The 26,994-nt window shown below is 19.1% G+C and overlaps 1 protein-coding gene across 5 annotated transcripts in view; it reads left to right on the top strand.

Moving 5' to 3' along the window:
- Positions 1-18,714, top strand: part of LOC129615877 (uncharacterized) — a 30,876-nt gene extending 12,162 nt beyond the window's left edge. For all 5 annotated transcript variants that reach the window (XM_055531284.1, XM_055531283.1, XM_055531285.1 and 2 more), the window contains exons 3-4: positions 15,612-15,791; positions 16,358-18,714. In XM_055531284.1, the coding sequence (XP_055387259.1) occupies positions 15,612-15,791; positions 16,358-16,608 (431 nt within the window). In that variant the 3' untranslated portion in view covers positions 16,609-18,714. The remainder of the gene's footprint in view (positions 1-15,611; positions 15,792-16,357) is intronic.
- Positions 18,715-26,994: the final 8,280 nt, after the last annotated feature.

The raw sequence follows: 26,994 nt of genomic DNA, 5'->3' as shown, positions 1-26,994 counted from the left end.
TTTTTCCGGAAATCATTTGTGGTTTTTAAGTTGAACGAATTTGACAATTGATTTTTAAAATAATTATTAATTTTCTTTTAATATAATTGATAATGATGATTCTTCAGAGTATACTGCAAACATTAATGTCAGAAAATGTGAGTACACAATGACAGCTCGTTGAACAGTTAATCTTCTCATTAATATTTTTTATATATTGCAAGGTGATTCAGTAATGAGAATTAAAATTTTAATTAAACATCAAATTAGACTTACAAATATTATCAATTTTGTGCATTTTTTCGAAAATTTGTATCAATGTAGCTGAATCGCCCTGTAAGCAAATATAGAATTTCTCGAAAATTCTCTTATCCCCGTTTTTAATGCAAATTCTTATTTCTAATATTTTTTTATAGCGTAAAAATATCTATTTAATATTACTAACTAGAAATATTGACAATTTCTGAAAACAAAATTAATTTTGACTAAATACTTTAAATGTATTTTAATAAATTACAGTAATTTTACTACATTGGTTTGTATAGTTTTATGTAAATAATTTATAAAATGTTATTTGAAATAAATACGTATTATTAAAATATAAAATTCGTATATTATACAATATGTTCAATTTATATATATAATATAAAATTAAAATATTTATATAAATTTAATAATAAATTGTCTATATATATATGAGTATATATATCGAAAGCAAAACAAAAAACCTGCGGTTTTAATTTTAAAATTTTTCCCGGGGCATTTCAATCTTAATGCATTATTTATTATTATTTTAATGTACATATATTATTTATATATACACATATATAAAATTATATTAAAAAATACAAATTTACACATATGTATACAAAAAAAAAAATACGGAAAAAAAAGCACACATAACTAGACAGATATCTTATATAGGATATTGCACAGGAGACAAAAACACTCAATATCAAGCAAAACAAAACAAAAAAACCCAAACCAAAAAGGATTTAAATGAAAAATCTATTTTCCAAACCGAAACACAGAAAAAAAAAAACAACAAAACCGAAAACATCAAAATTAAAAAATAAAAAACCAATTTTGTTTCCCTTCTTACTCAACAACGCATTACTCTCATCCCTTCCGCCTCTATAAATTATAAAATATTTTACAAATATTTCACTTTAATGAAAAGCAAAAAATTACAAAAATATTTTTTCTTTATTTCTGTTGAAAATTTTTTTTTTTTTCGCCCTTGTATATTTTTACAATTCGAAAAGAATAACAAAAAGTTATAAAATTCTTTGTACATGACACTGTTATAAATTCCCTTGTCTCTGTATATATGTATATGAATATATGATTTTGAAATAATAAAATTTTCATCATAAATGAAAAAGTAAAAGAATGGTAAACACTGAAAAAAAAAATTACAAAAACTGGAAAAAAAAAAATGTTTTCATCCTCTAGTGTTAAAAGCTTATATTCAGGTATATGTAAAAGAAAATTCATAATCCCCATTACCTAAATATATATTCATATATGTATGCATTCTATCATATAATATAAATTCTATGTCATACACTTTTTACAAAATATTCCTGATACACATACACAAACAAAAATATTTTTATTAAAAACTACTATATGGAAAATGGCATAGGATAATGATAAAAAAAAAAAGAAATGTATTCAAGGAAAAATTAAAGGGAATTCAAAACATGCGCTTAATATTTTATTAATAATATAATAGAAATAAGTATTAGTTTGGTATACACAAAAAAAAAATTTTAAATATACATATATATATATATTTTTATTTTATAACAACTACAATAATATTAATAATAGTATGCAATATTATAATAATTATATGTATAGATGACATAATATTATGTAGATGACATAATGCAAAAAAAAAAAACAATGAAAATAAATAGAAGCAATATAAGAGAAACGAACGAATTAACGAACCAAAACGAAATACGAATGAATATATAAAATTCGAAATATCATGAAAAACATTTGAACACAAATAATATTATATTATATAATAATTTTAGTATAGAGAAAATTTAGGATACTAAATGAAAAAGGAATATGTATGTACATGGGAAAAGATGGGATAAAAAAGGAAAATGGAAGAAAAATTTCATTTTATACACGCATAATAAGCACATACATACTCACATGCATAATCAGCACATACATACTCACATTTTAAATGCATGAAATGTTTACGTTACATGAAATGCAATCAAATAAATTCTATATACTATATGTGGCAACACTATATGATATCGTATAAAACGCATATATCAAAAATTTCTGGAATATAGAAATTTTTATTTTGATTTCCTCCATCTTCCCATATCCACACACATACATATTATAACACACACACAAACATTATTCTAAATTATTTTTGTCATCTCTCCTCTTTTATTTATACAAAAAGATTTTCCTTTATTTTTTTCTTTTTTGTTCTTTCTCCAATATTCGCATAAAGATTGTGAAAAAGGAAGGATTCTTAATGCGATTTTAGGGATTTTTAATTCTTCTTTTTTGAAAAGATTGCTTTTTCTTTCAACTTTTATTTTATTTTAATTGAAATCTTCTTATTTTTTTCTTTAATTCCTGTGATTTATTCATCTTCATTTTCAATATTTTCTTTTCCTTCTTTATGTGTTTTATATGTTTTCTGGGTTTTTAAGTCTTTTTAATTCTCGAAAGTAAGTAGGACATATTCTTGAGTTTTAATATAAAATGTGCATTATATTTTAATATACTCAGCTACAAATATTTACATAAACATATGCGATTATGAAATATTATCAAATAAATTTATTCTACTTATTTCATAGTAAGTGTAATCTATAGTATTTTTTTTTTCAATTTTATTTTGCTAAAGATTTTCCACTTTTACAAAAATTTTCTATACCATACTTTATATATGTGTTTTAAAATTATTTTCATATATTTAGAGTTTTATTAATATACTATTATACTACATAGTAAAATTAAGGAAAAAAATAAGCCAAAAATAATATAAATGAAAAATATGGAAAATAAAAAAGATAAAAAGAAATTATTTTACACATTCTCTATACAAGAATGTGAAAAGGAATAAAGAAAAAAATATATTTAAATAAATTGAGAAAAATTAAAATGAAAAGTGAAAATAATTTTATTTAAGTTGTATAAAATAAAATCTTGAATGAATTTACCTGAATTAAGTTTATAAAAGTAAATTAAAAGTGTACCTATATGTTTTCCTTTAAATAATCCATAATCAGTATAAATATACATAATATATAGAGTATAACACAATTATAATGTTACTTAATAAAAAAAATTACAATTGCAATGTGCTAAAAATTCATATTAAAATATTTTAATATTTTCAAAAATCAATTTTAATATTTATTAAAAAAATACTCCAGTTTAAAATAAAATAACATTAATATGCATAAGTGTTATAACAAAAATAATATTACATATATATATATATATAGTTTTATCATAGAAATAAATATATATTAATAATATTTAATTTTTAATATAATAAAAATTATTTAAAATAATATGAAATTTTTATGATAAATATATAATATATATATATATATATATATATATATATATATATGTATATATATATATATATATATATATATATATATATATATATATGTATATATATATATATATATATACATATAACATATATACATATATATATATATATATATGTTATATGTATATATATATATATATATATATATATATATGCCTAAAAATTTTAGATTTTATTAAATTTATTTAAATTTAAAATAGAAATTTACTGTATTAAAATGATTTATTAATAAAATTTTTAAATATATATATACATGTATATATATCCTTAAAATAATTTTAAATTTATTCAAATTATTTCAATTTCTTTTATAAATATTTATTTTTTTTTTAAATAAATAATTTATTAAAATTCAATACATAAAATATATATTTGGCTAAAAGACTTATACCAATTTTTATATATATATATAACAATATAACCCCCTGAAATAACCAACTATATAACTAAATATGAGCACAATTCTATATTAAACAATATAAAAATTTTATTTTATTCAAATTATAGAAAATAAAATTTAAAATTTAAAAAAAAGAAATAAAATAAAAATTTCTTAATTAAAAATTTTAAAAATTTTCTTATATCCAATATGTACATATGTATGTACTTGTTTAAATAATGATAATAAATACTTAAATATTCATTTTGAAATTATAATTACATATTCTAGTAATAAAAAATAACTGGTATATTGCATATATTATATATAAATTTATATATATATTTATAAATGCGTATATATATATATATATATATGTATTTTAAAAATTTTAAATATAAAATTTCTAGAAAATTCCCGATTTTATGTAATATATTATATGCATACATGCAAAAAATACATTCTTATACATAAATTTATATTGTAGGTAAATATATTATACCTAACGATATATATAAGTTAAAATAAAACTTAATAATTATACATATATATATATATATATATATATATATATATATATATATATATATATATAAATATATATATATACATATATATATATATATATAAATATATATATATACATATATATATAAATAATTATAATATATTATGTGTGTATTATTTTTTTTATAAAATTCAATACATATTTACATACTTGTATAGTTAAGTACAAGAGACCATATTTATTTTCCAAGTCCCATGCATTTGAAATTATTTTATAGGTATTTAAAGCGAGTATATCTATAATATTAATTGCAATTTATTTATTAAAATAAGGACTCCATGTTTTTTAAATAAAAGTGTGCAAAAAAAAACATTTTTTATTCATTTTTTTCTTGTTTTTTTTTTTATTATAAATTTTTTATAACATGAAATTTTAAATAATGCGTGCGTAAAATACCATAGGAACAAACCTGGCTAAAAAACTTTTTTATTTTTTCTAAAAAAAATTGCAAAATATGCGTATAGCACAAAAACCAGTTTATATAATATATTGGTATATACCTGCACATATAATTATATTTTACAAAATAATTTGTAATATTCTATTATATTTATTTTATATACAAATGCATTCATTTTATATTTTTTTAATATACATACATAAAAAAAAAACAAATAAAGCGGTGTATTTTAATATTAAATTTTACTTTGTTAAATATGTACTTGTATTTCCAAAATTATATTTCACACATTTTGTATGCTTTTACGAGTATATACATAATGTATATGTATATATTGTACATTTTGTATAAAATGTCAAAGAAAAATATAATATGAGGTTTGCTTTTTATATTTTAATCTACTCATATATTATATTATGTACTCGTTATTTGCAATGTAACACTGTGTAATATATGACATACAAATTTAAATATTTAATTTTAAATAGCTATACAAAAAAAAATAATTTAAATAAGAAATAAATCCAACAAAACACAAAATTTTTTAAATTTTCTCCTAATTACAAAATTTGTAATAAATAAAAAATAAACATATTAAAATAATTGAAATATGCAATCCCGTAGTTTATCCCGTAGTTTATTCTGTAATTTATAAAATTTCATAAGGGATTATTTTCAATACCGCATTTATTTAGTTACCAAATAAATCTATATAGGTTTCTATAGGAGAATTACCGATATCTAGCACGCTATGATCTTCTATAAAAAAGTAATAAAATTTTTTATTTTTTAATTAATATTACTTAAGTTATTCGTGTTGAAAATTCTCTCTTTCTTATACAAATGTGTACACAAGTGTATTTATACTAAAATTAATTATTTTTATTTTCTATTATAACACAATTTTAATAATAACTTTTAAATACAAAAACGAAATGATGTAATTTAGGGCTGTGTTTGCAAATGCGGTGAAATCGAACATTAAATCTGGTGACAGAAACACTGTTTGGCATCAGATTTTACAACCCTGACGCAAAGTGAGAAGTGAGAATTAATTTTTTCGAAGTTTTTGACAATTGTCAACTAATTTTTTAAATGATTTTTTAAATTTTACAATATCAGTTGGGGGCAAAGTCATTTTATGTACAATTTTTATTATTAAATTTTTAATAAAATTTTGACAAAAAAAGAAAAATAAATTTGTATCAAACTTTTAAAAAATTCAAAATCGCACTGTGGTTTGGGTCATATTATTTAGTTCTGCCCATTAGTAGGTAACTTCTTTCTTGAATTTGTATATTTTTCGGGGTGCCTAACACCGCTTTTTTCACTAGCATTACTCTATATCCTGTCTGGCAATTGTTTCATGTAAACGCCTCAAGATATGCCCAAACTGACCCAATTTTCTTCTTTTTATGGTCACTGATATTTTTCTTGTTCAATTAGGGGCCATAAGTTGCGTTGCTTATACATAGAGGCCCGTGTATTTTGCAGGTTCTTAAACGTCTGTTTAAAGAAATCTGCAGTTTATTTGTTATGTCTTTTTGTGCCATCCAGGTCTCTGTACCATATGCGAGGACCGATTTTACACAAGTATTAAATTTTGCCAACTTTGTCCTCCTTGTGAATAGTATATAATCCAAGTTGAAAACAGCTTTTTTAGGTATCTAGCGTTTATGAATACGCAGATACCTAGTTTAAGAATACGCAGTTATGAATACGCAGATACGAGTATATGAATATTATTAAAAATTTAAGCTAAGAAAACTCTTACTCCATTATATTTATGTCATAAAACTATTTTGTATTTGTACACTCATAACATATACATAAATATCGAAGAAAAATTTCCATTGTTCTTAATAAGTGTATATAGAAATAATTTTAAAATTCATTATTTTATTATTGATTAATTAAGAAGAAACTTGCAAATTGAATTAAGTATATGTTAATTAGGCAGACATACATTTTTCTATAATATCTTTTTTGATAATGAGGCTATTTCATGCTACTCTTTTAATAATATTATATAAAACCCAAGAAAAAATTTACACAATTTTTATTTCTCACTAATTAATAACTTAATTATATCATATTTTGTGATTTATTCAAGGTTTCAATATTCAAGTAATAAAAATAATTCTACATGTTTTACAACTTAATAATGGAGACCTACACTTTTTGATTTAATAGTACCTATGACACAATAGTTAAATTTGAATAGAAGTTCGTAATTATGATATTAAAATTACATTTAATTTAAGTTTCAAAATAAATTTTTTTACAATATACTTATGTAATTTTTAATTTATACTGACAACATTGACAGCAAACTATTTATTATGTCTCACGTTAACTTTCATGTAAGTTAACTTTTCAGTAAGAATTGAGAACCACGGCTGATAGAGATATTTTTGTAATGTTAAGGTGTGAATTATTGTAAATATATTCGTATGTATTAACATTTGTTAAGTTTATATGCAGGTTTAAGTCGACTTCAAGCAGTGTTCAAACTTATGTAAACGGTACTTGACTGGAAATTTTCAAGTAATATTATTTCAATCATTCAGACTGAAATTTTAATTGATGCTCTCGTGTATACGCCGTGTAAACGAAGTAATTGTCTTTCAATTATATAAATAATTGTAATGTCTTTATTTATATATGTAAACACATGATAAGGGTTATACGAGTAACGTAACGTCTTAATATTACATATTATACATACTTATATCAATTCGAGTATAATTATACGTAATTGTTTCATATATAGAGGCAATTCATTGCAATATTCTAATTGATTTCTATTTACTACTTTGTTATCTTTTGTTTCTATACAATTTAAATTGCGTTTTTAGCCCATTTTCATAAAGATTAATGAATAATACTATAAATATAATAATATGTACGCTTATAATTTATGAAAATAGCAAATAATTTAAAATAAAACGTGATTCGCTATTTAGAATTTTTTTAATACAATTTACAATTATATTATAAATTTTACATGATTTTTAATTTTTTGCCGCTCTTATTTTTGTGTCTGGAAAAATTTATAGAAAATTTTAGCATATTACTAATTTACACTAATTATCGAATATATATATTTTCGTTACATATTTATGTAGACTGAAAATTTTCTAAATTATTAATATGAAAACCTTTTAGAAATATTTAAGAAAAAAAAATATACAAATGTTTATACATAATTAATTAAAGAATAAGATTTAATTTATAAAGCATTGAAAATTTTACAGTGTTAATTAAGAAAACATAATATATTAAATGTAAAACGAGTATGATAAAAATATTTTTTAAAGAAAATAATTAATTCATATCTTACCTTACCATTATCAACGGAACGGATGGCTAAGCGAATCGAATGAACTGGGCGAATTGAATAAATTCAAAACGTTGCTACTTCAAGGCGTTAATAACAATATCACTATTCATCTAAAATAAATTTGTTTATAAATTGATTTTTCTTTAATTCGCCAAGTTTGTGACGGAAAATTTTCATTCGCTCAGTTTTGATCAGTCATTTACTTGTAAATCCGTCAAATAATTCCCGTTTTATATCTATAAACATAAAACACACAGACCAATTATAATAAATTATTAAACATTCAATAATTATAAATCAATAATGCATTTTTTATATCTATAAACAGTAAAAACCAAAAACAAAATCATTTAATCCAAATACAAATCCTCATACTTTTTAAATAAAAAAAAATAAATCAATACAAATTGAAATTACTTTGCATTTATTTAAATGTGTTGTGGCAGTAAAAATCTTATATATCTGATTTCATCTACGCGTATACATATCTAAAATTGTGAATTAAATTTTTTTAATGCCCTTTTGAATATATATACTTATAATGTGTACATATATTGGTAGACAGTATTTTGGTTCAATTACAATTTTATAATAATTTTACCATCATAATGTTTATAAACACATATTTTATTATTGTATAATATGTATGTATGTATATATATGAATAAATGTCTATGAGTGCAAAATGTATATATTTGTATATTTATTATTTTAATTTTATCAATTTTTATTATGGATCTATGCATATAAACATACATTTATTAATATAATTTAGGTATCATGTCGGTAAGACAGACAATTTATTGCTATTAATTTCATAACGCATAGTTTTATATGCATATTTTGAATGAAAAATTAAAGAAAAAGAAGCCAACAATTAATGTATTACCCCAACTTTTTACCTTAATAATTCTTAACCTTAAATTCTTAACTTTTACTTTAAATTCACCTTCTGCATAGTGTGATCAGTATTCTGTTGAAATTTGTATGATATGTAGCAGGCCTATAAAAACCGAAAATATTAAGTCACAATCGAAAAATTTGAAATAACATTTCGTTACGGCTAGCAGCAACTACTTATGATGGACATCGTACCACGTATCATCTCAATCAGTGTGAACGGACATACATACAACTGAATCAATGTTTGAGTATATTTCATAATATTATAATTCAAATATAATATCAAATATATCACCATTAGTTTGTGATTCATTTTTGAATTAAAATCGTATTATATATTATATGTACATATACATATTTCACACGCATACACTATATAATTTTTTTTAAAATAAACAGAAAAAAAATTTTGAAAGTATAATAAATCACCAATGAGAATAAACACAAGCAAAATGTTGAATAAATTAAAATTCAAAAAATAATATATAAATTCAATTTTTTGAATTTCTTTTTCACTTTTACAATAAAATTTTGAAAAATTGTGTTGTTCCACGCCTATGTATAATTGCATATACAAACTTTGAAAATCTACATACATCTAATGTTCTAAAATGTAGAGAGCCGCAATAATATAGGGTAAATTTGCACCGGGTCTAGAATATTTACGTATTATAAGACCGTAAGAGTATTCAGTAGTAGAATATTTCTGTCTTAACTGAATCCAAAGTCAATATAGCTCAATTCAACAAACACACAACTATGTTCAAATTGATATGCGTCTTTGTAAATAATGTAGAAATATATTACGTATTGAGTATCAGATACGCACGCATAAAATTTGTTATACCTTGAAATAGAATATTACCCTACGCGTATTCTTCAATTTATTCATAAGAATGTACGGTTCAAGTAAATTTTATTATACTAAATTGTCTTAACAAAAGCAATAAATAAAAGAACGGAATATATAAAAATATTTTATGACATTTCAATTAAAAATAAAATGTTCTAAATTGGAAATAATTCATTTTAATCAATATCGTCATAAAATAAAATCGCCAAATACACAAAAAAATAATATTACATTGAATTCAATAATTGGTTACTTTATAGAAATGTATAGACCTCAAAATGTTTGTGTGTATTACATACGTTTGTATACCCGTGTATTGCATAGATATTTTTCAAATAATGGCAAGCTATAATAAAAGAAATCTATTTATTATAAACTGTATTGTGACTCCAAAAAAATTCAATTCAAGAAATTCTATTTTTTTTAAATAAATTTAAAGAATTAGAATTCAAAAAAAATTTATTGAAAAAAATTACTTTTTATACTCGATAATAAACTGATTTTTTGTCAAAATATAAAATTATATGATGTGCGTGTATATATACAAACAACTACATACGTAACTATTCAAAATAATTGAATTTCGTCCAAATTTGAGTTATAATACAAATTTAATTTAAATTTAAATAGTTATCACATTCTATACAAATGCATAATAAAAGCAGGCATTTGGAGATTTGTTTCTCAATCTAAATACTAATTCCCATATAGATGTAGCGAGCATCTTAAAAAGGTACCGCTATGTAAGTATTTGTTAAATTGTAGCAGTACGTCCTTGAATTGAAAGCTCCTCAAAACTCATTACCGTAATACAGTCAGCGTAATAAATACTTGCAAAATTAACTATTCAGAAAACAATCGAACACCAGTTCCGCCGCAGATGTTTGTTTAAACAGATAGAAATGGACATGGTCCATTTGACGAACATCTGTATGTAAGTGAAGATATCTAACGAGCAACATATAAAACTCTCTAAGCAAATTTATTCTTTCTGTATTCCACATGATACAACTCCTCGACAGAAGAGGGAAGAGAAGAGGAAAATTCTTCCGGGGCTGCGGCAGGCCAATGAGGCTCTAAGAGGAGGATGAAGAGACCTCAGTACACCTTCTGGGGAGTGTGATGTTGTCGCTCTTACGAAAAGCAAAATACTGGCGAACTGTGCTCTTACAGCGGTGCAGTTGCGGTGTTCTGGGCATCACAGACTACTCGACTTCGTCAGGAGGGTAGGTATACTCCCGGCTTAGATGGAGGGCACAATATATCCTTATAAGCGGTTGCGGTACGCTGTTACTTCGATTACAAAATCTACAATCTACAATAAGCAAATGTTAAATGGGACCACATAATTGTACTGTTATTGTACTATTTAACATTACGCTATAATATTGAGAGCCGCTGCTATAATGATTAACCTATAAAAAAAGAAACACATTTATGTTAATAGTCTTCAGATTAATAAAAAAAATCTCAATTATTTAGAACAGTCCTTTTCATAACAAATAAAAAATTCTTAGTTTTCAATTTAGTATTTATGCTATTAAAAATTCGGAAAAATTTTTGCTCATGTACATTGTATAAATACATACATATAATATGCATAGCAAACTTTTCAGTCATCATTGTATTATAATTTAAATCATCCATCATTCTGATTCCTCAATTTTTCGTTCAATTGTAAAAGTTTTTATATATTTATATATGTATGTACATAATATATCGAATAATTTTTATAACTTACGTCATAATTTCTATAATATCTTAATAGTTATGGCCAATAACCGCAAATTATGGCAAAAAAATACCAGAGAATAATAAAAATTGATTAAATTTTCATATTGTACTTCAAGAATTTCTAACATTAAATCAGATTTTTAGGAAGGCATGTGAATGAAATAACAGAGTTTAATTACATATTATGTACTTATGTATACTTGATTAATAAATTTAATTTAAGTGAGTCAATAACAAATTTTTAGAATATTAAAATTATGAAATTATAAATGTGATGAGTCGAAGTCATAATTTCACCTGGTCTATAATAATAATATTAGTCTTTAAATTTTGACCTTGCATTCAAATTATAAAATAGTTGTTTTTGTAAATATTTTCATTATTTTATATGTAATACTTATATGTATGATTGAATTATTTAAATATAAATTGAGAAAAATTTTATTTCTATATTCAGTTTGTATTATGCAAATCAGAATAATTTTACGGAATTATAATATGATGAACTTTTAAGTAACTTACTCATATTCTGCATTAAGTGACTACTAAAATAGATTCATGTAATATACAAATAAAATCAATTACAAGAAAAAAAATTCGAATACAATTTAATTTTATATATGCACATACCTATCTAACGCTTATGTTCAATCATGATAAAAACCCTCCGTAATATTCTTAATAATTTTAAATTAAATTTATGCTTAAATATACAATACGCGTATTCATATACATTCATGATATTTTTCATTCTTATAACATTTTATATAACATTTCAATAGTTCAACTAGCTCAATCAACTATATATTTACATTATTATAAATGAAAACACAAAAGAAAATGCGATAGATATTTCAAAGTTGTTGACATGTAAAAAAAAAAAACTTCCATAAATTTTATTGTTTAAGTGCAGAATATTTGTTTAATATAAATGATATACACTTCGTTCTCTTTTTATGCGGTTTTAGATTATGCGGTGCAAAAAAAAAAAATTTATTCGAATTTGGAAAATTTAATTTTTTTGATGATTCACTTTTGCTGAAAACGAAGAAGAATTACAACTACAACTCTACAATTACGCAATCAACACAAAGAAAGAATTATTTTTTTATGCTGCATTAAGTGATGAAAGTGATCTTGCACCAATCCACAAACGGGTTCGCACAATATCAGACAGCGAATAATGACGAAAACATTCTTAATATGATTTTAAATGAAGTTTTGTTCATGTTTTTTTTATCTTTTTTGTGCGATTTATGCAAATTTCCCTGGAACGCATCTACCGCATAAAAAAGAACGAGGTGTACATATATGTATATAAAAATTTAATAATGTATAACCTGGTATAACATCGTGGTATATACATACATATTACTTATGTTCAAGACTTTTATGATATGAGCTGAATAAAATCAAAATTATTCATCATTCTTATAAATTCTATAATACAAGAATGTATAATATAAAATTCTATTTTACAATTATCGTCTGACTAATATTACAATATTCGTCTGACATTTGAGATTAAAAAAATCTCATACACTCTTTCACATAATTGTGTAGTTTATACGCACATACATACATATGTACTACCCACTTAAGTGATACTCTAAAAAATAAAGTGTAAAAATAAACAATAAATATCCAATTTAAATGACTACTAGTAACTTACATTATTTCCTTAAAGCAAACTTTTTTAACAGGTTTCCACCTTTTAAGGCCTCCTTAAATCCAAATGGAAGAAAAAAATATTTTAGTTTTGCCGACTTCGTATACTTATATTTCCGTGTATACGCTATCAATCACAGTTCTGCTGTTGTACTTGAACAAATTATTGTTTTTTTTTTGTCATTAAAGAAAAGTTTTATTGACATTCTATTATGTAACTGTAATTCTTGTAATATTCATATATAAAACGTCTGATAAACTGATCATGTCAATAAAAGATTATCCAAATTCCAAATATTTTACATTTTCTCCAACTTTCTATGAGTTTATAATGAAAATGGCTATCGAATGAAGTATAACAGGAGTTTCAACATGTTGAGCAGCAAAAATCTATAACAAAGTACAGAATTATTATTTTATAACTTAGATTGTTTAAAGAAAATGTGCTACTTTACAATATTAATTTGATTTGAATTTATTTATAATCTATACATATTGTTCATACATATGTATGTATATTATAATATTTAATAGTATTCTATAGTATAACATTTTGTATAGTATTATTTAATATTCTATGGATTTAGGATAAAATAGAATAGAATATAAAAAACTTTTATGATTTCAAAATTCAAAAATAAAAATAAAAAATTCAAACGCGCCAAAAAAAAATAAATGACATAAACTGATTGAACTAAATTATAATATCATCACACTAATACAAATGTATATATATTAATGATTAAATTATGCTGTAAATATTTATATACACGTACATATATGTTGTATATACACTAAGTTTATACACAAATTTATTTATAGCATATTTTGTATAAAAAGTTTTTTTCATGACCATTAAAATAATACTTATGTATTGTGCATAAATCTATAAAAAAAATTAAATAAAAATTTTTATGATAAAATATAATTTAATCATTGTGGCCACCTCTATTTTTCATTTCCAAATTCCTCTACTAAATTTAAATATAAAAAGTTTCCAATTTTCCATTTATAATATTCACAGTAAAGATTTTACTGTCAAAAAGATGTCATATAAAATTTTTGCTTAATTTTAACGCCATCTCGTCTCGTCAAAGGAAAAATTAATTTCAAATACTTAACTCTTTCTCAGCAAATTATAATCTGCTAAACTATATAATTTAAGAAATGCTTGCCAAACAATAAATATTTTGTTCTAACAATAAAGTTCTGGGTATATAATTAATTTTCCTTAAGGTTTCCAACATCTACTGACTTCAAAATTCCATTAATACAATTTATACATACACAATTATAACTCATAAGTTAAAATATGTATACTTATATTAATACCACATTTCACTGCAATTTTGAGATTAAGGAAATTTTTAGGGAACATCACAAGTCCCAAAGATGTATGCATGCTATTTTAATTCTCAAAGTAAATTTAAAGTGACTAACAAACGGAAATATTAGAAATTGACCGTTCATATCATTGATATAATGTACTTATATAGGCACAAACAAAATATATGTATGTTTATATACTTATACAGTAATAAAACATAAATGCTTGTTCACACTACATTATAAAAGTAATTTTTAAAATTTTTATTATTATTAATGTTTAAATTTAATTGAAAACAATTTAATATACAAATACATAAACAATAAAAAAAATCAAAATAAAATTAAAATTAACGAAGCGAACGTATATAGAAATAAATTGATTTGTATATAAAAACGCGAAAACAATTTTAGCATAATATAATAAAACATGAATTTTTCAAATATTTGATAAGAAAACAAAATAAACTGCAATATTGCTAAAAAGATGATAAAACGCTCTTAAATTTCTTTTATATTTAAATTAATCTTAATAGGATCTATTGAATATTTTAATTAAGATTAGTAATATACACAAAATTTCATATGATATAACATTATGATATCTTAAATGTATATTTTATTTAAGGACCTTGATAAAATTTACATAAATAATAAAATTTTAGTTTAAAAATAATAGTAAACTTCTTATGAATTGCTTTAACTTATTATAAATCAGATTTTAATAACTATTTATAAAAAGAGATTTAAAAATGTATTTCAATAATATTATTATACGAGTATATATTATTAAATTTAATAAATAACAATTTTTTTTTGTTTTTATATATAAATTTCAGGTTCAGCTATTAAATGTTTCGTATGTAACAGCCATACGGATCCGAAATGTGAAAATGAAAAAGCTGAAATCCCTGAGAGTTATTTAAAAGACTGTAGGGATGAATATGCTTCAAGATTTAAAGGACCTAGCACGTATTGCAGAAAAATAACTCAAGTAATTGAGTTTTCAGTCAATAGTTGTAAGTATTTATTTTAATTTTTCAAATATATGAATAATGATGTATATATGAAGATATTAACAATATAACAATAATGCAATGTTAAACATTTGGAAAATGTAAACAAATGAAACTCCGTACTTTTGCTTTAGGTGTCGTTCGTGATTATAAAATTAAAATAAAAAAGAATAAATTTATTCACAATAATAAATTTAAATTTGTCGCTCTCAATGAAATAAAAATGTCAGTTCTCAATAGTTACTGATGGATGTAATTTGTCAAATTCAATGAATTACATTTAAAATTTTAATAAAATATTAAACCATTCATCAATAAGTATTTTTGAATTTATTAAAGTTTTAAAATTTTTATTCAAAATAATAATGTAATAAGAGTATTTGCATTGAATTTTCAACACAATTCAATTCAACTAAGCGAAATCAAATCACATTCCTTTTGATAGATAGGAAGGATCAAAATTCTATTAACACGATCTACATATACAATAATACATTTTATTTATACTTATATAATCTATCTGTTTAATCCTTTCTATAACAATATTTTTTTGAAATTTTTATTTTTAGTACCACCTGATAGCCGTACAATAAGATCGTGTGGTTTTGTCAATACAACACGTGTTAATACTTGTTATAATCGTGCTGGTTTTGGTGGTCGCCAAGTTGTTTGCGCATGTGATACAGATGAATGCAATTCTGCTAATAATTATAAAATATCATTATATACATTATTTGCTTCGTTATTAGCATTTTATGGTGTACAAGAACTAATACCAAAATTATTTATGCAATTCAATTATAATAATAATAATATTTAAATATTAACAAAAAACTATTCATTAATATATACAATATAAAAAACAAATAGTAAAAATTTCCAGCAAAATAGAAAAACAATAACCATTATATAAAATAAAACAAAACTACTACCTACAAACAATAAAAAATTATAACTGATAATATAGAAAAATGTTAAACCCAATAGTAAAACTGAAAACAAAATATGTACTAATTCAAAAATAATATTGTATAGCAAAGAACAAAAAAAACAAAAATTTTATTTTATTTTTAAAATATGTACAACAGCATCACATTCAATTGATTAATTTAAAAAAAAAAACTATAAAAGAAAAAAAAATATATTCAAAAATTTTAAATAGATCAAAAAATGTTAAATACAAGATTTTCTTAGAATATATTAGAATTATATAGATATATTTTAAAAACTCAGACCATTAAATGCAAAAACTACAGAAAAAATACAATATTATATAGCCTACAATTGAAAAACTCAACAATTACAACAAAAACATCTTAAAATTTATAAAATGTTAGTTACGCACAATATATAACATACATATATATAGTATATATTTGTAAATGAAAATATATAGACGCATTAAATTGTAATTCTTGAAAAATTAGAGATCGTTATACAATAATGTATAATAATTATAAAATATGATCAAACTATATACTATATAATTTAAATTCAATTGAATTGAAAACTGTCTGTAATATTCAAATTATAAGAATAATTAAATAAAATAGAATTTTTGAAAATCTCATTTTTAATAATAAAAAAATTTAAATGCATTATACTTATGTAATGTACTTGCATATTGCTATATATATAATTAAATTTTTAAATATAATAAAAATTGATTAAAGAACGAATAAGATAAATATTGCAACATATATCTAGAATTTGCAACACACGAAAAAAAAAGAACAACAACAAAATATGTAATATATGAAAAAATATATAAATTATTAAATTAAAAAAATATATTAATCATAAATTAAAATTAGTTATTAATGAAAAAAAAAATATATATTTCAAAATAAAAATGATCAAATTAAGAATACATATAATTTATTTTTTATTTTTTAAGTGATCATAAATAAAATAACTATTAAAAAAAATAATTAGAAATAATTACATATAAAAGAATTCAATATAAAATGAGTATTTTATTTTAATTTCTCATCTAATTATTTATAATATTTTTTGTTTCTATTATATTATGTGATTCATATATATATATACGAATATAAAAAATATTAGAAATAAAACTAAATTAATATACTAATATTAAAAGTGAAATTCATTAAAAGAAAGAAACTACTAAATGCGATAGTATATTAATGTTATATTGCAGATTAAAAAAAAATTAAATTACTCATTTTATTCTGAATTATATTTAAATATTAATATATAAATAAAATTCTTAAATTAATTTATAGAATTTAAAATATATATCTATTAAAAATAACGCAATTAAATGTCATATTATGAATATAAACCTAAATAAAAATCTATATTTTTAATTATTATTTATATTAACAATTGTTATAAAATATAATAATAATAACAGAAAGAAACTTATTTTGGCAATTATTATTATATTTTAAAACAATGTAACACATTTTCTTTATTATTATTTTCAACAAATACAATACATTAATTTTATGATAATTAAATAAATATATATAACTAAAAGAATAATATTATTAATGATCTTATTCTATATTTTAAATATGTATATAAGATCCAATAAAAATAAATAATTTATTCGAACATATTTTCTCAAATAGGAAATTATATAATTCAAAATAAAAATACCATTAAATATAAGATATATTTAAAAAAAAATTGTATTTTATATTTTTTAAATATTTTAAAATTATAATTATTTTCAGAGATTTAATATATTAAAAATTCAAAATTGATTTCTTTTTTTCAAATCACAACAACAATAAATATAACTACTACAATAACAATAAACTACTACAATAGAACAGCAATAGAACCAAAAATGATGATAACCAATTACTACGATTTCACTTCACAAAACTCAAATAAAATAGCCCAAAACAAAGAAATAGAATAAAATAAAATAAATAGCAAAAAAAAAAAGAGAATCAATTAACAATAAACAACAATAAAAACAACAACACTTAAAATATTTTATTTCTGAAAAAAATATAAATTTTAAATATTTTCAAAATATAAAATAATAATTAATATTTAATTTATATAATTATTAATAATGTAATTTTAGTATTTTATCAATATATAAAATTAAAATATATGTACATATATAATATAAACAATTGTACACATTAATACATAAATTATATTTAAAATACTCTTATAAATAATATTTATTAAAATATAAAAAATTATAATATTATTATACAAAAATATATTCAAAATAAAATATATAGCTATATTCATAATTAATATAATATGAATAATTTAATGTATTGATAGTATTTAAATATTAACTTCATTAAATATTATAGAAATAAACCTTAATATTAATTTTAATTTAAAAAACAAAACAATATACAAAAAAATATATTTTAAATATTTATTAAAATTTTTTATTTTTCTTTTTTTCAAGCAACTATATACGTATATTGATGATGCAAAGTATAATTTTCATTTTTATTAAATATAATGTTAAATTTAATTACTATATATATATATATATATATATATATATATATGTATAATTAACGACATAAAGTATTTCATATTATACAATGGTAAAATAAACTAAATAAGAAAACAAAAATACAAAACAATGAATGAAAATTCAAACAAAAAAAAATACATTAAAACCAAAAATATAATTTATAATTGTAAAATATAATTTTTTTTGCTAAAGCTTTCCTAATTTTTAATAATAAATGTATAAAAAAATGTATAATAAATAATAAATAAAAAAAAAACGAAAAATAAAATTTAAATACAATATCTAAAATAAATCAATAAATTTTTAATAAAACAAAAAATAAAATAATATTTAATAAAACTTTCCGGTCATAATAATAAAAGCCGTGAAATAATATTATATTCCCTACCTGTATATATATATATATATATATATATATATATATATATATATATATATATATATATATATATATATATATATACAAAATAAAATAAATTTCATATTATTTTATAAAATTAAATGAAAATAAATAAAAAGCAAATACCGCATAAAAGTTAAAAGAACAAAAACTATAATAAATAATATAAAAGCAATTAAAATTTTTCAGAAAAAAAAAATAAAATCTTTAAAAAATCATATAAAGATAAAATTATATAAAAACCATCAATCATAATATAACTGTAAAGAACAAATGTATAGAAAAACAAAAAAAAAAAAAACAAAAATTCAACAAAGTAATTTATTTTTCTTCTTATTTTAATTAAAGAAATATAAAGAAAAAAACAAAAAAAAAAGCTAAATAAATTAAAAAACAAATATTTTTATTTTCATTAATTATTATATAGAAGAAAATATATTATATATACATACATATAAACCATATGAATAAATAGATAATTAATTCTGAACTATATAAAAAAAAATTACTTCAAGTTGCATAAATAAAACACATTACAAAACAATTTTTAATGTAAAACAGAATAAAAATCTCAAATATTGAAAAAAAAATATTATAATATAAAAATAATAATACATAACATTAACATTAAATAATATAAAAAACAAATTAAAATTAAATACAACATTCTTACTATAATTACTTGTAATTATTACAAACAAAAAAAAAAACAAATAAAATAATTACAAGTTTTTTAAGTATATTATTAAACGCAGAAAGATAAATTACATATAAAAAAAATATAATAATATATAATAATATTAGCATGCAAAAACCCATTTAATAACAAAAAAAAATATTTCACAATTAAAAATAATAATTAAAAAATAAAATATGAAAGAAAAAATAAAGAAAAATTTGAAACATCAACCAAAAACATATAAAAGTCAAAAATAAAAATAATTATTATAAAATAAATAATAAACAAAACAAAAACGAAAACAATTGCAAAAATTGAAATTTCATAAATCCATTAAAACATTATATTAAAAAAAAAAAAAAAACAAAAGAAGAAGAAAAAAAACCAATCTAATATTTACATTTAAAAACAAAAAATCACACATTTAAACATACGTAAATATATAACGTGTATTTTTTTTTCAATAAATACCATAATAAATACATATATATATATATATATGGATAGCTAAAATTATTGATGTCTATTTTAATCACAAAATAAAAAAACCATTTAAAAAAATAACAAAAAAAAAAAAAATATGTAGTAAATTTGCAAAAAAAAAAACAAATGAAAAATAAATAAAAATGCACTAAAAATAAATTTTATTTCCTTTTTTTTTAATTCAATTTTTGAAAATAAAAAATTATAAAAATTAAAATAAAAAATTTAAATAAAATAAATGTCGTACATAATTGTTATTTGTGTTATGTAGTTTGAAAAAATTATTGAAAAAAAAAAAAAAATAAAATTTAAGAAAGAAACATAAGAAGAACGTTTATCCCATACATATTTAAACTATATATATAAAAATTATTTAAATCAAAGAAAAAAAAAAAATTCTGCAACAATCTTTTAATTTTACAAAATATTTTTTATTTCAATTTAAAAAAAAACAAAAATTAATTGCATAGTAAAATTAAGAAGATATTCACCTAAAACAAACCACAAAAGAACAAAAAAATTTATTTATTTATAATAATTTTTAAGCTTTAAAAACAACATCTAAATTATATGAGCTTACATTTCATATAAATTATAAATTAGAAAATAAGTAATTCAAAAAAAAAAAATTATATTATAAATATAAATATTTTTTATTTTTCATATTTATATTTATTTTTTTTTTATACTTATTATGTAATAAATAAATAATTTACGAAATTTTTAATTAATCATCATTTGTTTTTATCAATTATTTTAAATTAAAATTAATATATTTTATTATTTTTTAAATATTAATATTTAATTTTCTTTAATTTTTTAGAAAAAAAAAATCATTTCTTTTTAATTATTATTATATTTATATTGAATTACTTTCTTATTTTCATTATACTATAATTATAATAAATATAATTAATATTAATTTTAAATATGAAATCTGCAAAATAAAAAATTAAAAAAAATTTAAATCATATATAATTATAACTTTATTTGAATAATTATCCTATATTCATGTAAATATATATAAACAAAAATAATTAAAAAACAAAAAAAAAAAATATTATATATAAAATCAAAAAATTGAAAAAAACATGAAAAATATAAAACAAAAACATCACAAAAATGCTAAACGTATTTTTTTTTTAAAAAATTAAGAAGTCAAAAATTATAAATACATCATTCTATAACAAAAAAAAAAAACATGAAAGAAGAAAACGTAAAACATCAAAAATATGAAAGACAAAAAAACCTTTAAAATCAAAATACATATATATAAATTGATACAATTGAAAAAAAAAAATAAAACATCATTGGCATTATAAAAATTAAATTAGATGTATAAATAAATATATAAAAAAAAAAAAAATAATTATATTTGTAAAACGCATGTCATATAATTTCAAAAGAATGTTTATTCACATATATGCATATATATAATTAATAAATATATTTATATACATATATGAATATAAAATACACGTAGATAATAAATTTTAAACAATAAATTAAAAAGAAAAGAAAAAACCACATACTAAATACTGCAAAATATTTAAAAAAAAAAATGTTATTTATGCAAAAAAAAAACAAACAATATAAAATTTTTAGAAATTAAAAACAAAACACTTATATATTATTGTAATTTTAATATATATATATATATATATATAGATATATATATAGATATATATATATATATATATATATATATATATATATTATATATACGTAATATATATATATATATTATATATATACATAATATATATATATGTAATATATGTATGTATATATATATATATCTATATAAAAGAAAAGTAAAATAAAAAAATTTTTAAAATGATTAAAACACCCACACAAAAATTCTAGATTTAATAAGTCTTATAAAAACTTGAAAAAAAAAATATTAAAAAAAAATAAAAAAAAAAATTAAAAAATTTAATAAAAAAAAAAATTATTATTATTAACTAACTATTTTTATTATATATATATGTATATATATATATATATAATATATTTATATTGGAAATATTTTTACAATTGAAAGCCATTAAAAAGAAAAAAAAAACAAAAAACAAAAAACATCTTAATATATTGGCAAAAAGAAAAAAATTTATTAATATTAAAAATAAAAAACAAATAATTTAATTTTACATAATTTTATAAATTTTATGAATTGCATTATATATTAGCTAAAATTTAAAATTAAATTAAAAAAAAATTATTAAAAATTAAAAAAAAACAAACATCAAAATGCTAAAAATTAAACAAAATTAAAACAAAAAAAAATTAAAATCAAAAATTTAAAAAGAAAAATTAAAAAAAAAAAACATTTTTCGAAAAAATTGCTTTATATTATTAAAAAAAAAAGAAAAACAAAGAAATTATATTTTTATTTTCCTGTTATGTGAAAATTTTCATTAATTATAAATTTAAAATGAAAAGAAAAAATAATAAATAATAATAAAAGAAAATAAAACACAATACTACAATACTATATACAATAGAGTTATAATATTATATATCACATATATATCATAATATTTTATATATGCATTATATAACATAATTATTATTATTATTATATAAATTCATTTAATATATAAATAAAATATTAACGTATGACACTAGCATATTATAATCGAATAACAATAGAAATAATAATAATATTATTATATTATATAATAAATTTGCATATTCTTTTATATATACAAATTATATTCAAAAGTTAAAGAAAAAATGTGTAATACACATTAATATTACACATAATTTCAAAATAATTCAAATAAAAATACTATTAAATGCAATATTAAAATAAAAATAATATATTATTTATAATATATATTTATTTTTGTTTTTCTTAATTTCCTGATATTTTTTATATTAAATTTTTTTTAAAAACATTTTCGTATAACACTTAAACACACACATACACATAAAACAATATTCTTATGTTTTATAGTTAAATTATTTTGGGAATCTTTATATGATAACTTTTTAGTTATAATTTTATGAAATATATATATAAAAAAATTATAAAAAAAAATAATACACAAACTAAACATTAATAATATTATATAAATAAACAATAAAATATACCAAATTTAATTATAATATTTTCTTTTCTGTTTGTATAAATTCAAAATCACTTAAAAAAAATAAAATGCATTTTATAAGAAAAAATATTAAACTATAAATACATTGCCATCAGAATTCAAATCTAAAAATTCAACTTTATTTACCAATACAATTTTAATATAAATTATAGTTGAATTAGTCAAATTTTGACATTAGATCCTGAATTTATAGATATTTTGACTTAATTCTGAGTGTGAAACGAGAAAGTATTCAATTGCATGTAATATTAATTAAAAATCAGAAATTTTGACATTGCGTGTACAATACGAATATATACTCGTATTATTAACTATTTTGAGGTATATATATATATTTCCGAATATAATATTATATATGGTACACCAATATGTATTTTATATTTTCTCGTGTCACTTCCAGTAATTTATTTCAAAAATAAATATGTATTTTAAAAAATAAGTCTAAAATTTTTTTCAAAAATTTATATTTCGAAAACATAAAACGAACAAGAAAATATTTATAAATTTATAGAATACATTATATACATACATATATACACAAATATAATATTTATAATAATGTGGATTTGATATACTGCATACACATATAATATTATAATGTATGTAAATTTATCTTTTTTACTTTTTTACTATTTGAAAAAAAAAAACAAAATAAACCGATTCATATATAAAAATACAAAAAAAAACAATAAAATATTTGAAATAATGAATTCAACACGTATACAAAGTGATATTCTTTCAATTTATTTTTAATTATTTAATTAAAATATTAAATTTTTCTCTTTAATTGAAATATATTTAACAACGACAACACTTGTTTATTAACATTTATAAATTAGATTATAAAATAGTTTTTGAAAAATTTATTAATTCAAAAATTTTCTCAAAGTTAATATGGAAGTCCATTAAAAAAAAAATATTTCGACATTTTTATAATTAATTTTTGTTGTCACTAATTCTAGTATTAAAAATTATAACAGTTTTCATCTACAATATTATTTATTATATATTCATTCAAAAATTCTAAAATGAAACATTGCCTATTTTAAAAATTTTAAATTTTTTAATTAAATTTACAAACAATTTTCGAAAAACAAAACAAAGAAACTACAATATACATCAAATTGACACACCGATATTTATTAAAATAAATTAAAAAAAAAACAGATTTATATTAAAAATATAACAGTATATATTACTTTATATTAATTTTAAATACAAAAATAAATAAATATATAAATAAAATACATTCATACATAATTATATAACAAAATAATTAATATATATAATTAAATAATCATAACAAACATAATAATTTAAAATTTCTACATTATAAAAAATACAAATCATAAAATTATACTAAAAAATAAAGCAAAATTATATAAGAATACATTTATTAACAAATTTTGCTTAGTATTGCCAAATGTATAAAAAAAACGAAAGAATATAACAGAATACAATAAAAAAAAACAACAAAAACAATTTTAAAAAAAAATTAAATATATTTTTTTTTTCTTCATAATTAAATCAGTTATTAAAAATGAAAACATGTAAAATCTATAGTTTAGTAAAATGGTGAACCTATCTGTAATAAAAACATAAAATATACATAAATAAAAAACTATAAGTAATTTCACCTTTCTATATTTTTTATTTTTCTTAACAGTCTTTTATACTATACCATTTTTTTTTTTTTTGGAAAATGCAATTTATTATTCACCAATTACTAAATATATATGACATGTAAAACGAATAAATTAAAAACCTAAATTAATAATAATTTACTACAATTATTTAAAAGAATGGAAAAAGAAAATAAAATAAAATAAAATGAGAAATGTAATTATAAAGAAAAATTACTATTAAAATAGTTTTAGAGTATTTAAATGTAACATCTCTAAGATTAAAAGAACAACAATTATATATGTATATATATACATATATATATAAATATTTAAAAAAAAAAAAACAAAACAATTAAATGTAATTTAATAAAAAAAAAAAAATTTAAATAAATTTCAATTGAGAAATTTTTGTTCCTTGGGGATACAAATTTCTCAACTAAAAAAAAAAAACTATTGTGGTGATGGTCTTCTTATTTATTAAAAATGTTGCAAAGTTGAATTAAACTCCTGAAGTTTATCGCTTTAATACACCGGTTTTTCCATAATTTAGGCCAAATTTATGGGATGTTTTGTTAAATGTTACTAATACTCTACAAACTCTTAAATAAATATATTTCATTATACACTATACATATAAAATATAAATAATAACATTTATTTATATGTTATATACTATATTTAAATACCTCAACAAGCTCACATATAACGCTCCTAGTTACCAACATAATCAGTATCGGATTTACTTACAAAATGAATAAAAACTACATTATTTGTACAAGAACTCTGCTTTTAAAAGGGACATTAAATTCATTTAATTTAAGCGGGGATAATAAATAAAACATTCAATTCTCGGAGTGGAGAATTCTAGAATTCGGATTAGCCTAGAGCCCATAAGTAGTAAATCTGTCGCTACTTATAATATTATTTATGACATTTTTAAAATTAAATTAAAAAATAGACTTTATTTCAAGTTTACATTGTAGAAATCTCAATATTGCCGGCAATATTGGTAACGAATCGTTACCTACAGAATATTTTTATGTATTCCTGTTATTTGTATAAAAACTATTTATACGTAAATGGATATATATAAGTATATATCATGTAAGTACTTTAAAAAAATATATTTAATCCTAAAATTACTGAACCATATTGCGGTTCAGCTTAGGAACTTACGTCAAATTTGGGAAATTTCGAAAATGGCTTGTCATACAGGATTATGCAAATATTTAACTAACTAATTAACTAATTTTTTTATTGGAATAGCGCATTTGCTTTATTCCTACTGTTTTTTACATATATGTTTTTCAATTTTAAAATCACTGTTTTTGTTTTTTTAACCAGACTCCCGAATTACAATATCTCTATATCTCTAATACTGAAAATCCCCTTTAGTTACAATGTCTATAATGTTAAATT

This window comes from Condylostylus longicornis, unplaced genomic scaffold, assembly GCF_029603195.1.
Source record: "Condylostylus longicornis isolate FDR11 unplaced genomic scaffold, ASM2960319v2 ptg000153l, whole genome shotgun sequence".
In the NCBI taxonomy this organism is placed as follows: Eukaryota; Metazoa; Arthropoda; class Insecta; order Diptera; family Dolichopodidae; genus Condylostylus; species Condylostylus longicornis.
The sequence above is the reverse complement of the archived record's forward strand: the minus strand, read 5'-3'. Positions and strand labels throughout refer to the sequence as shown.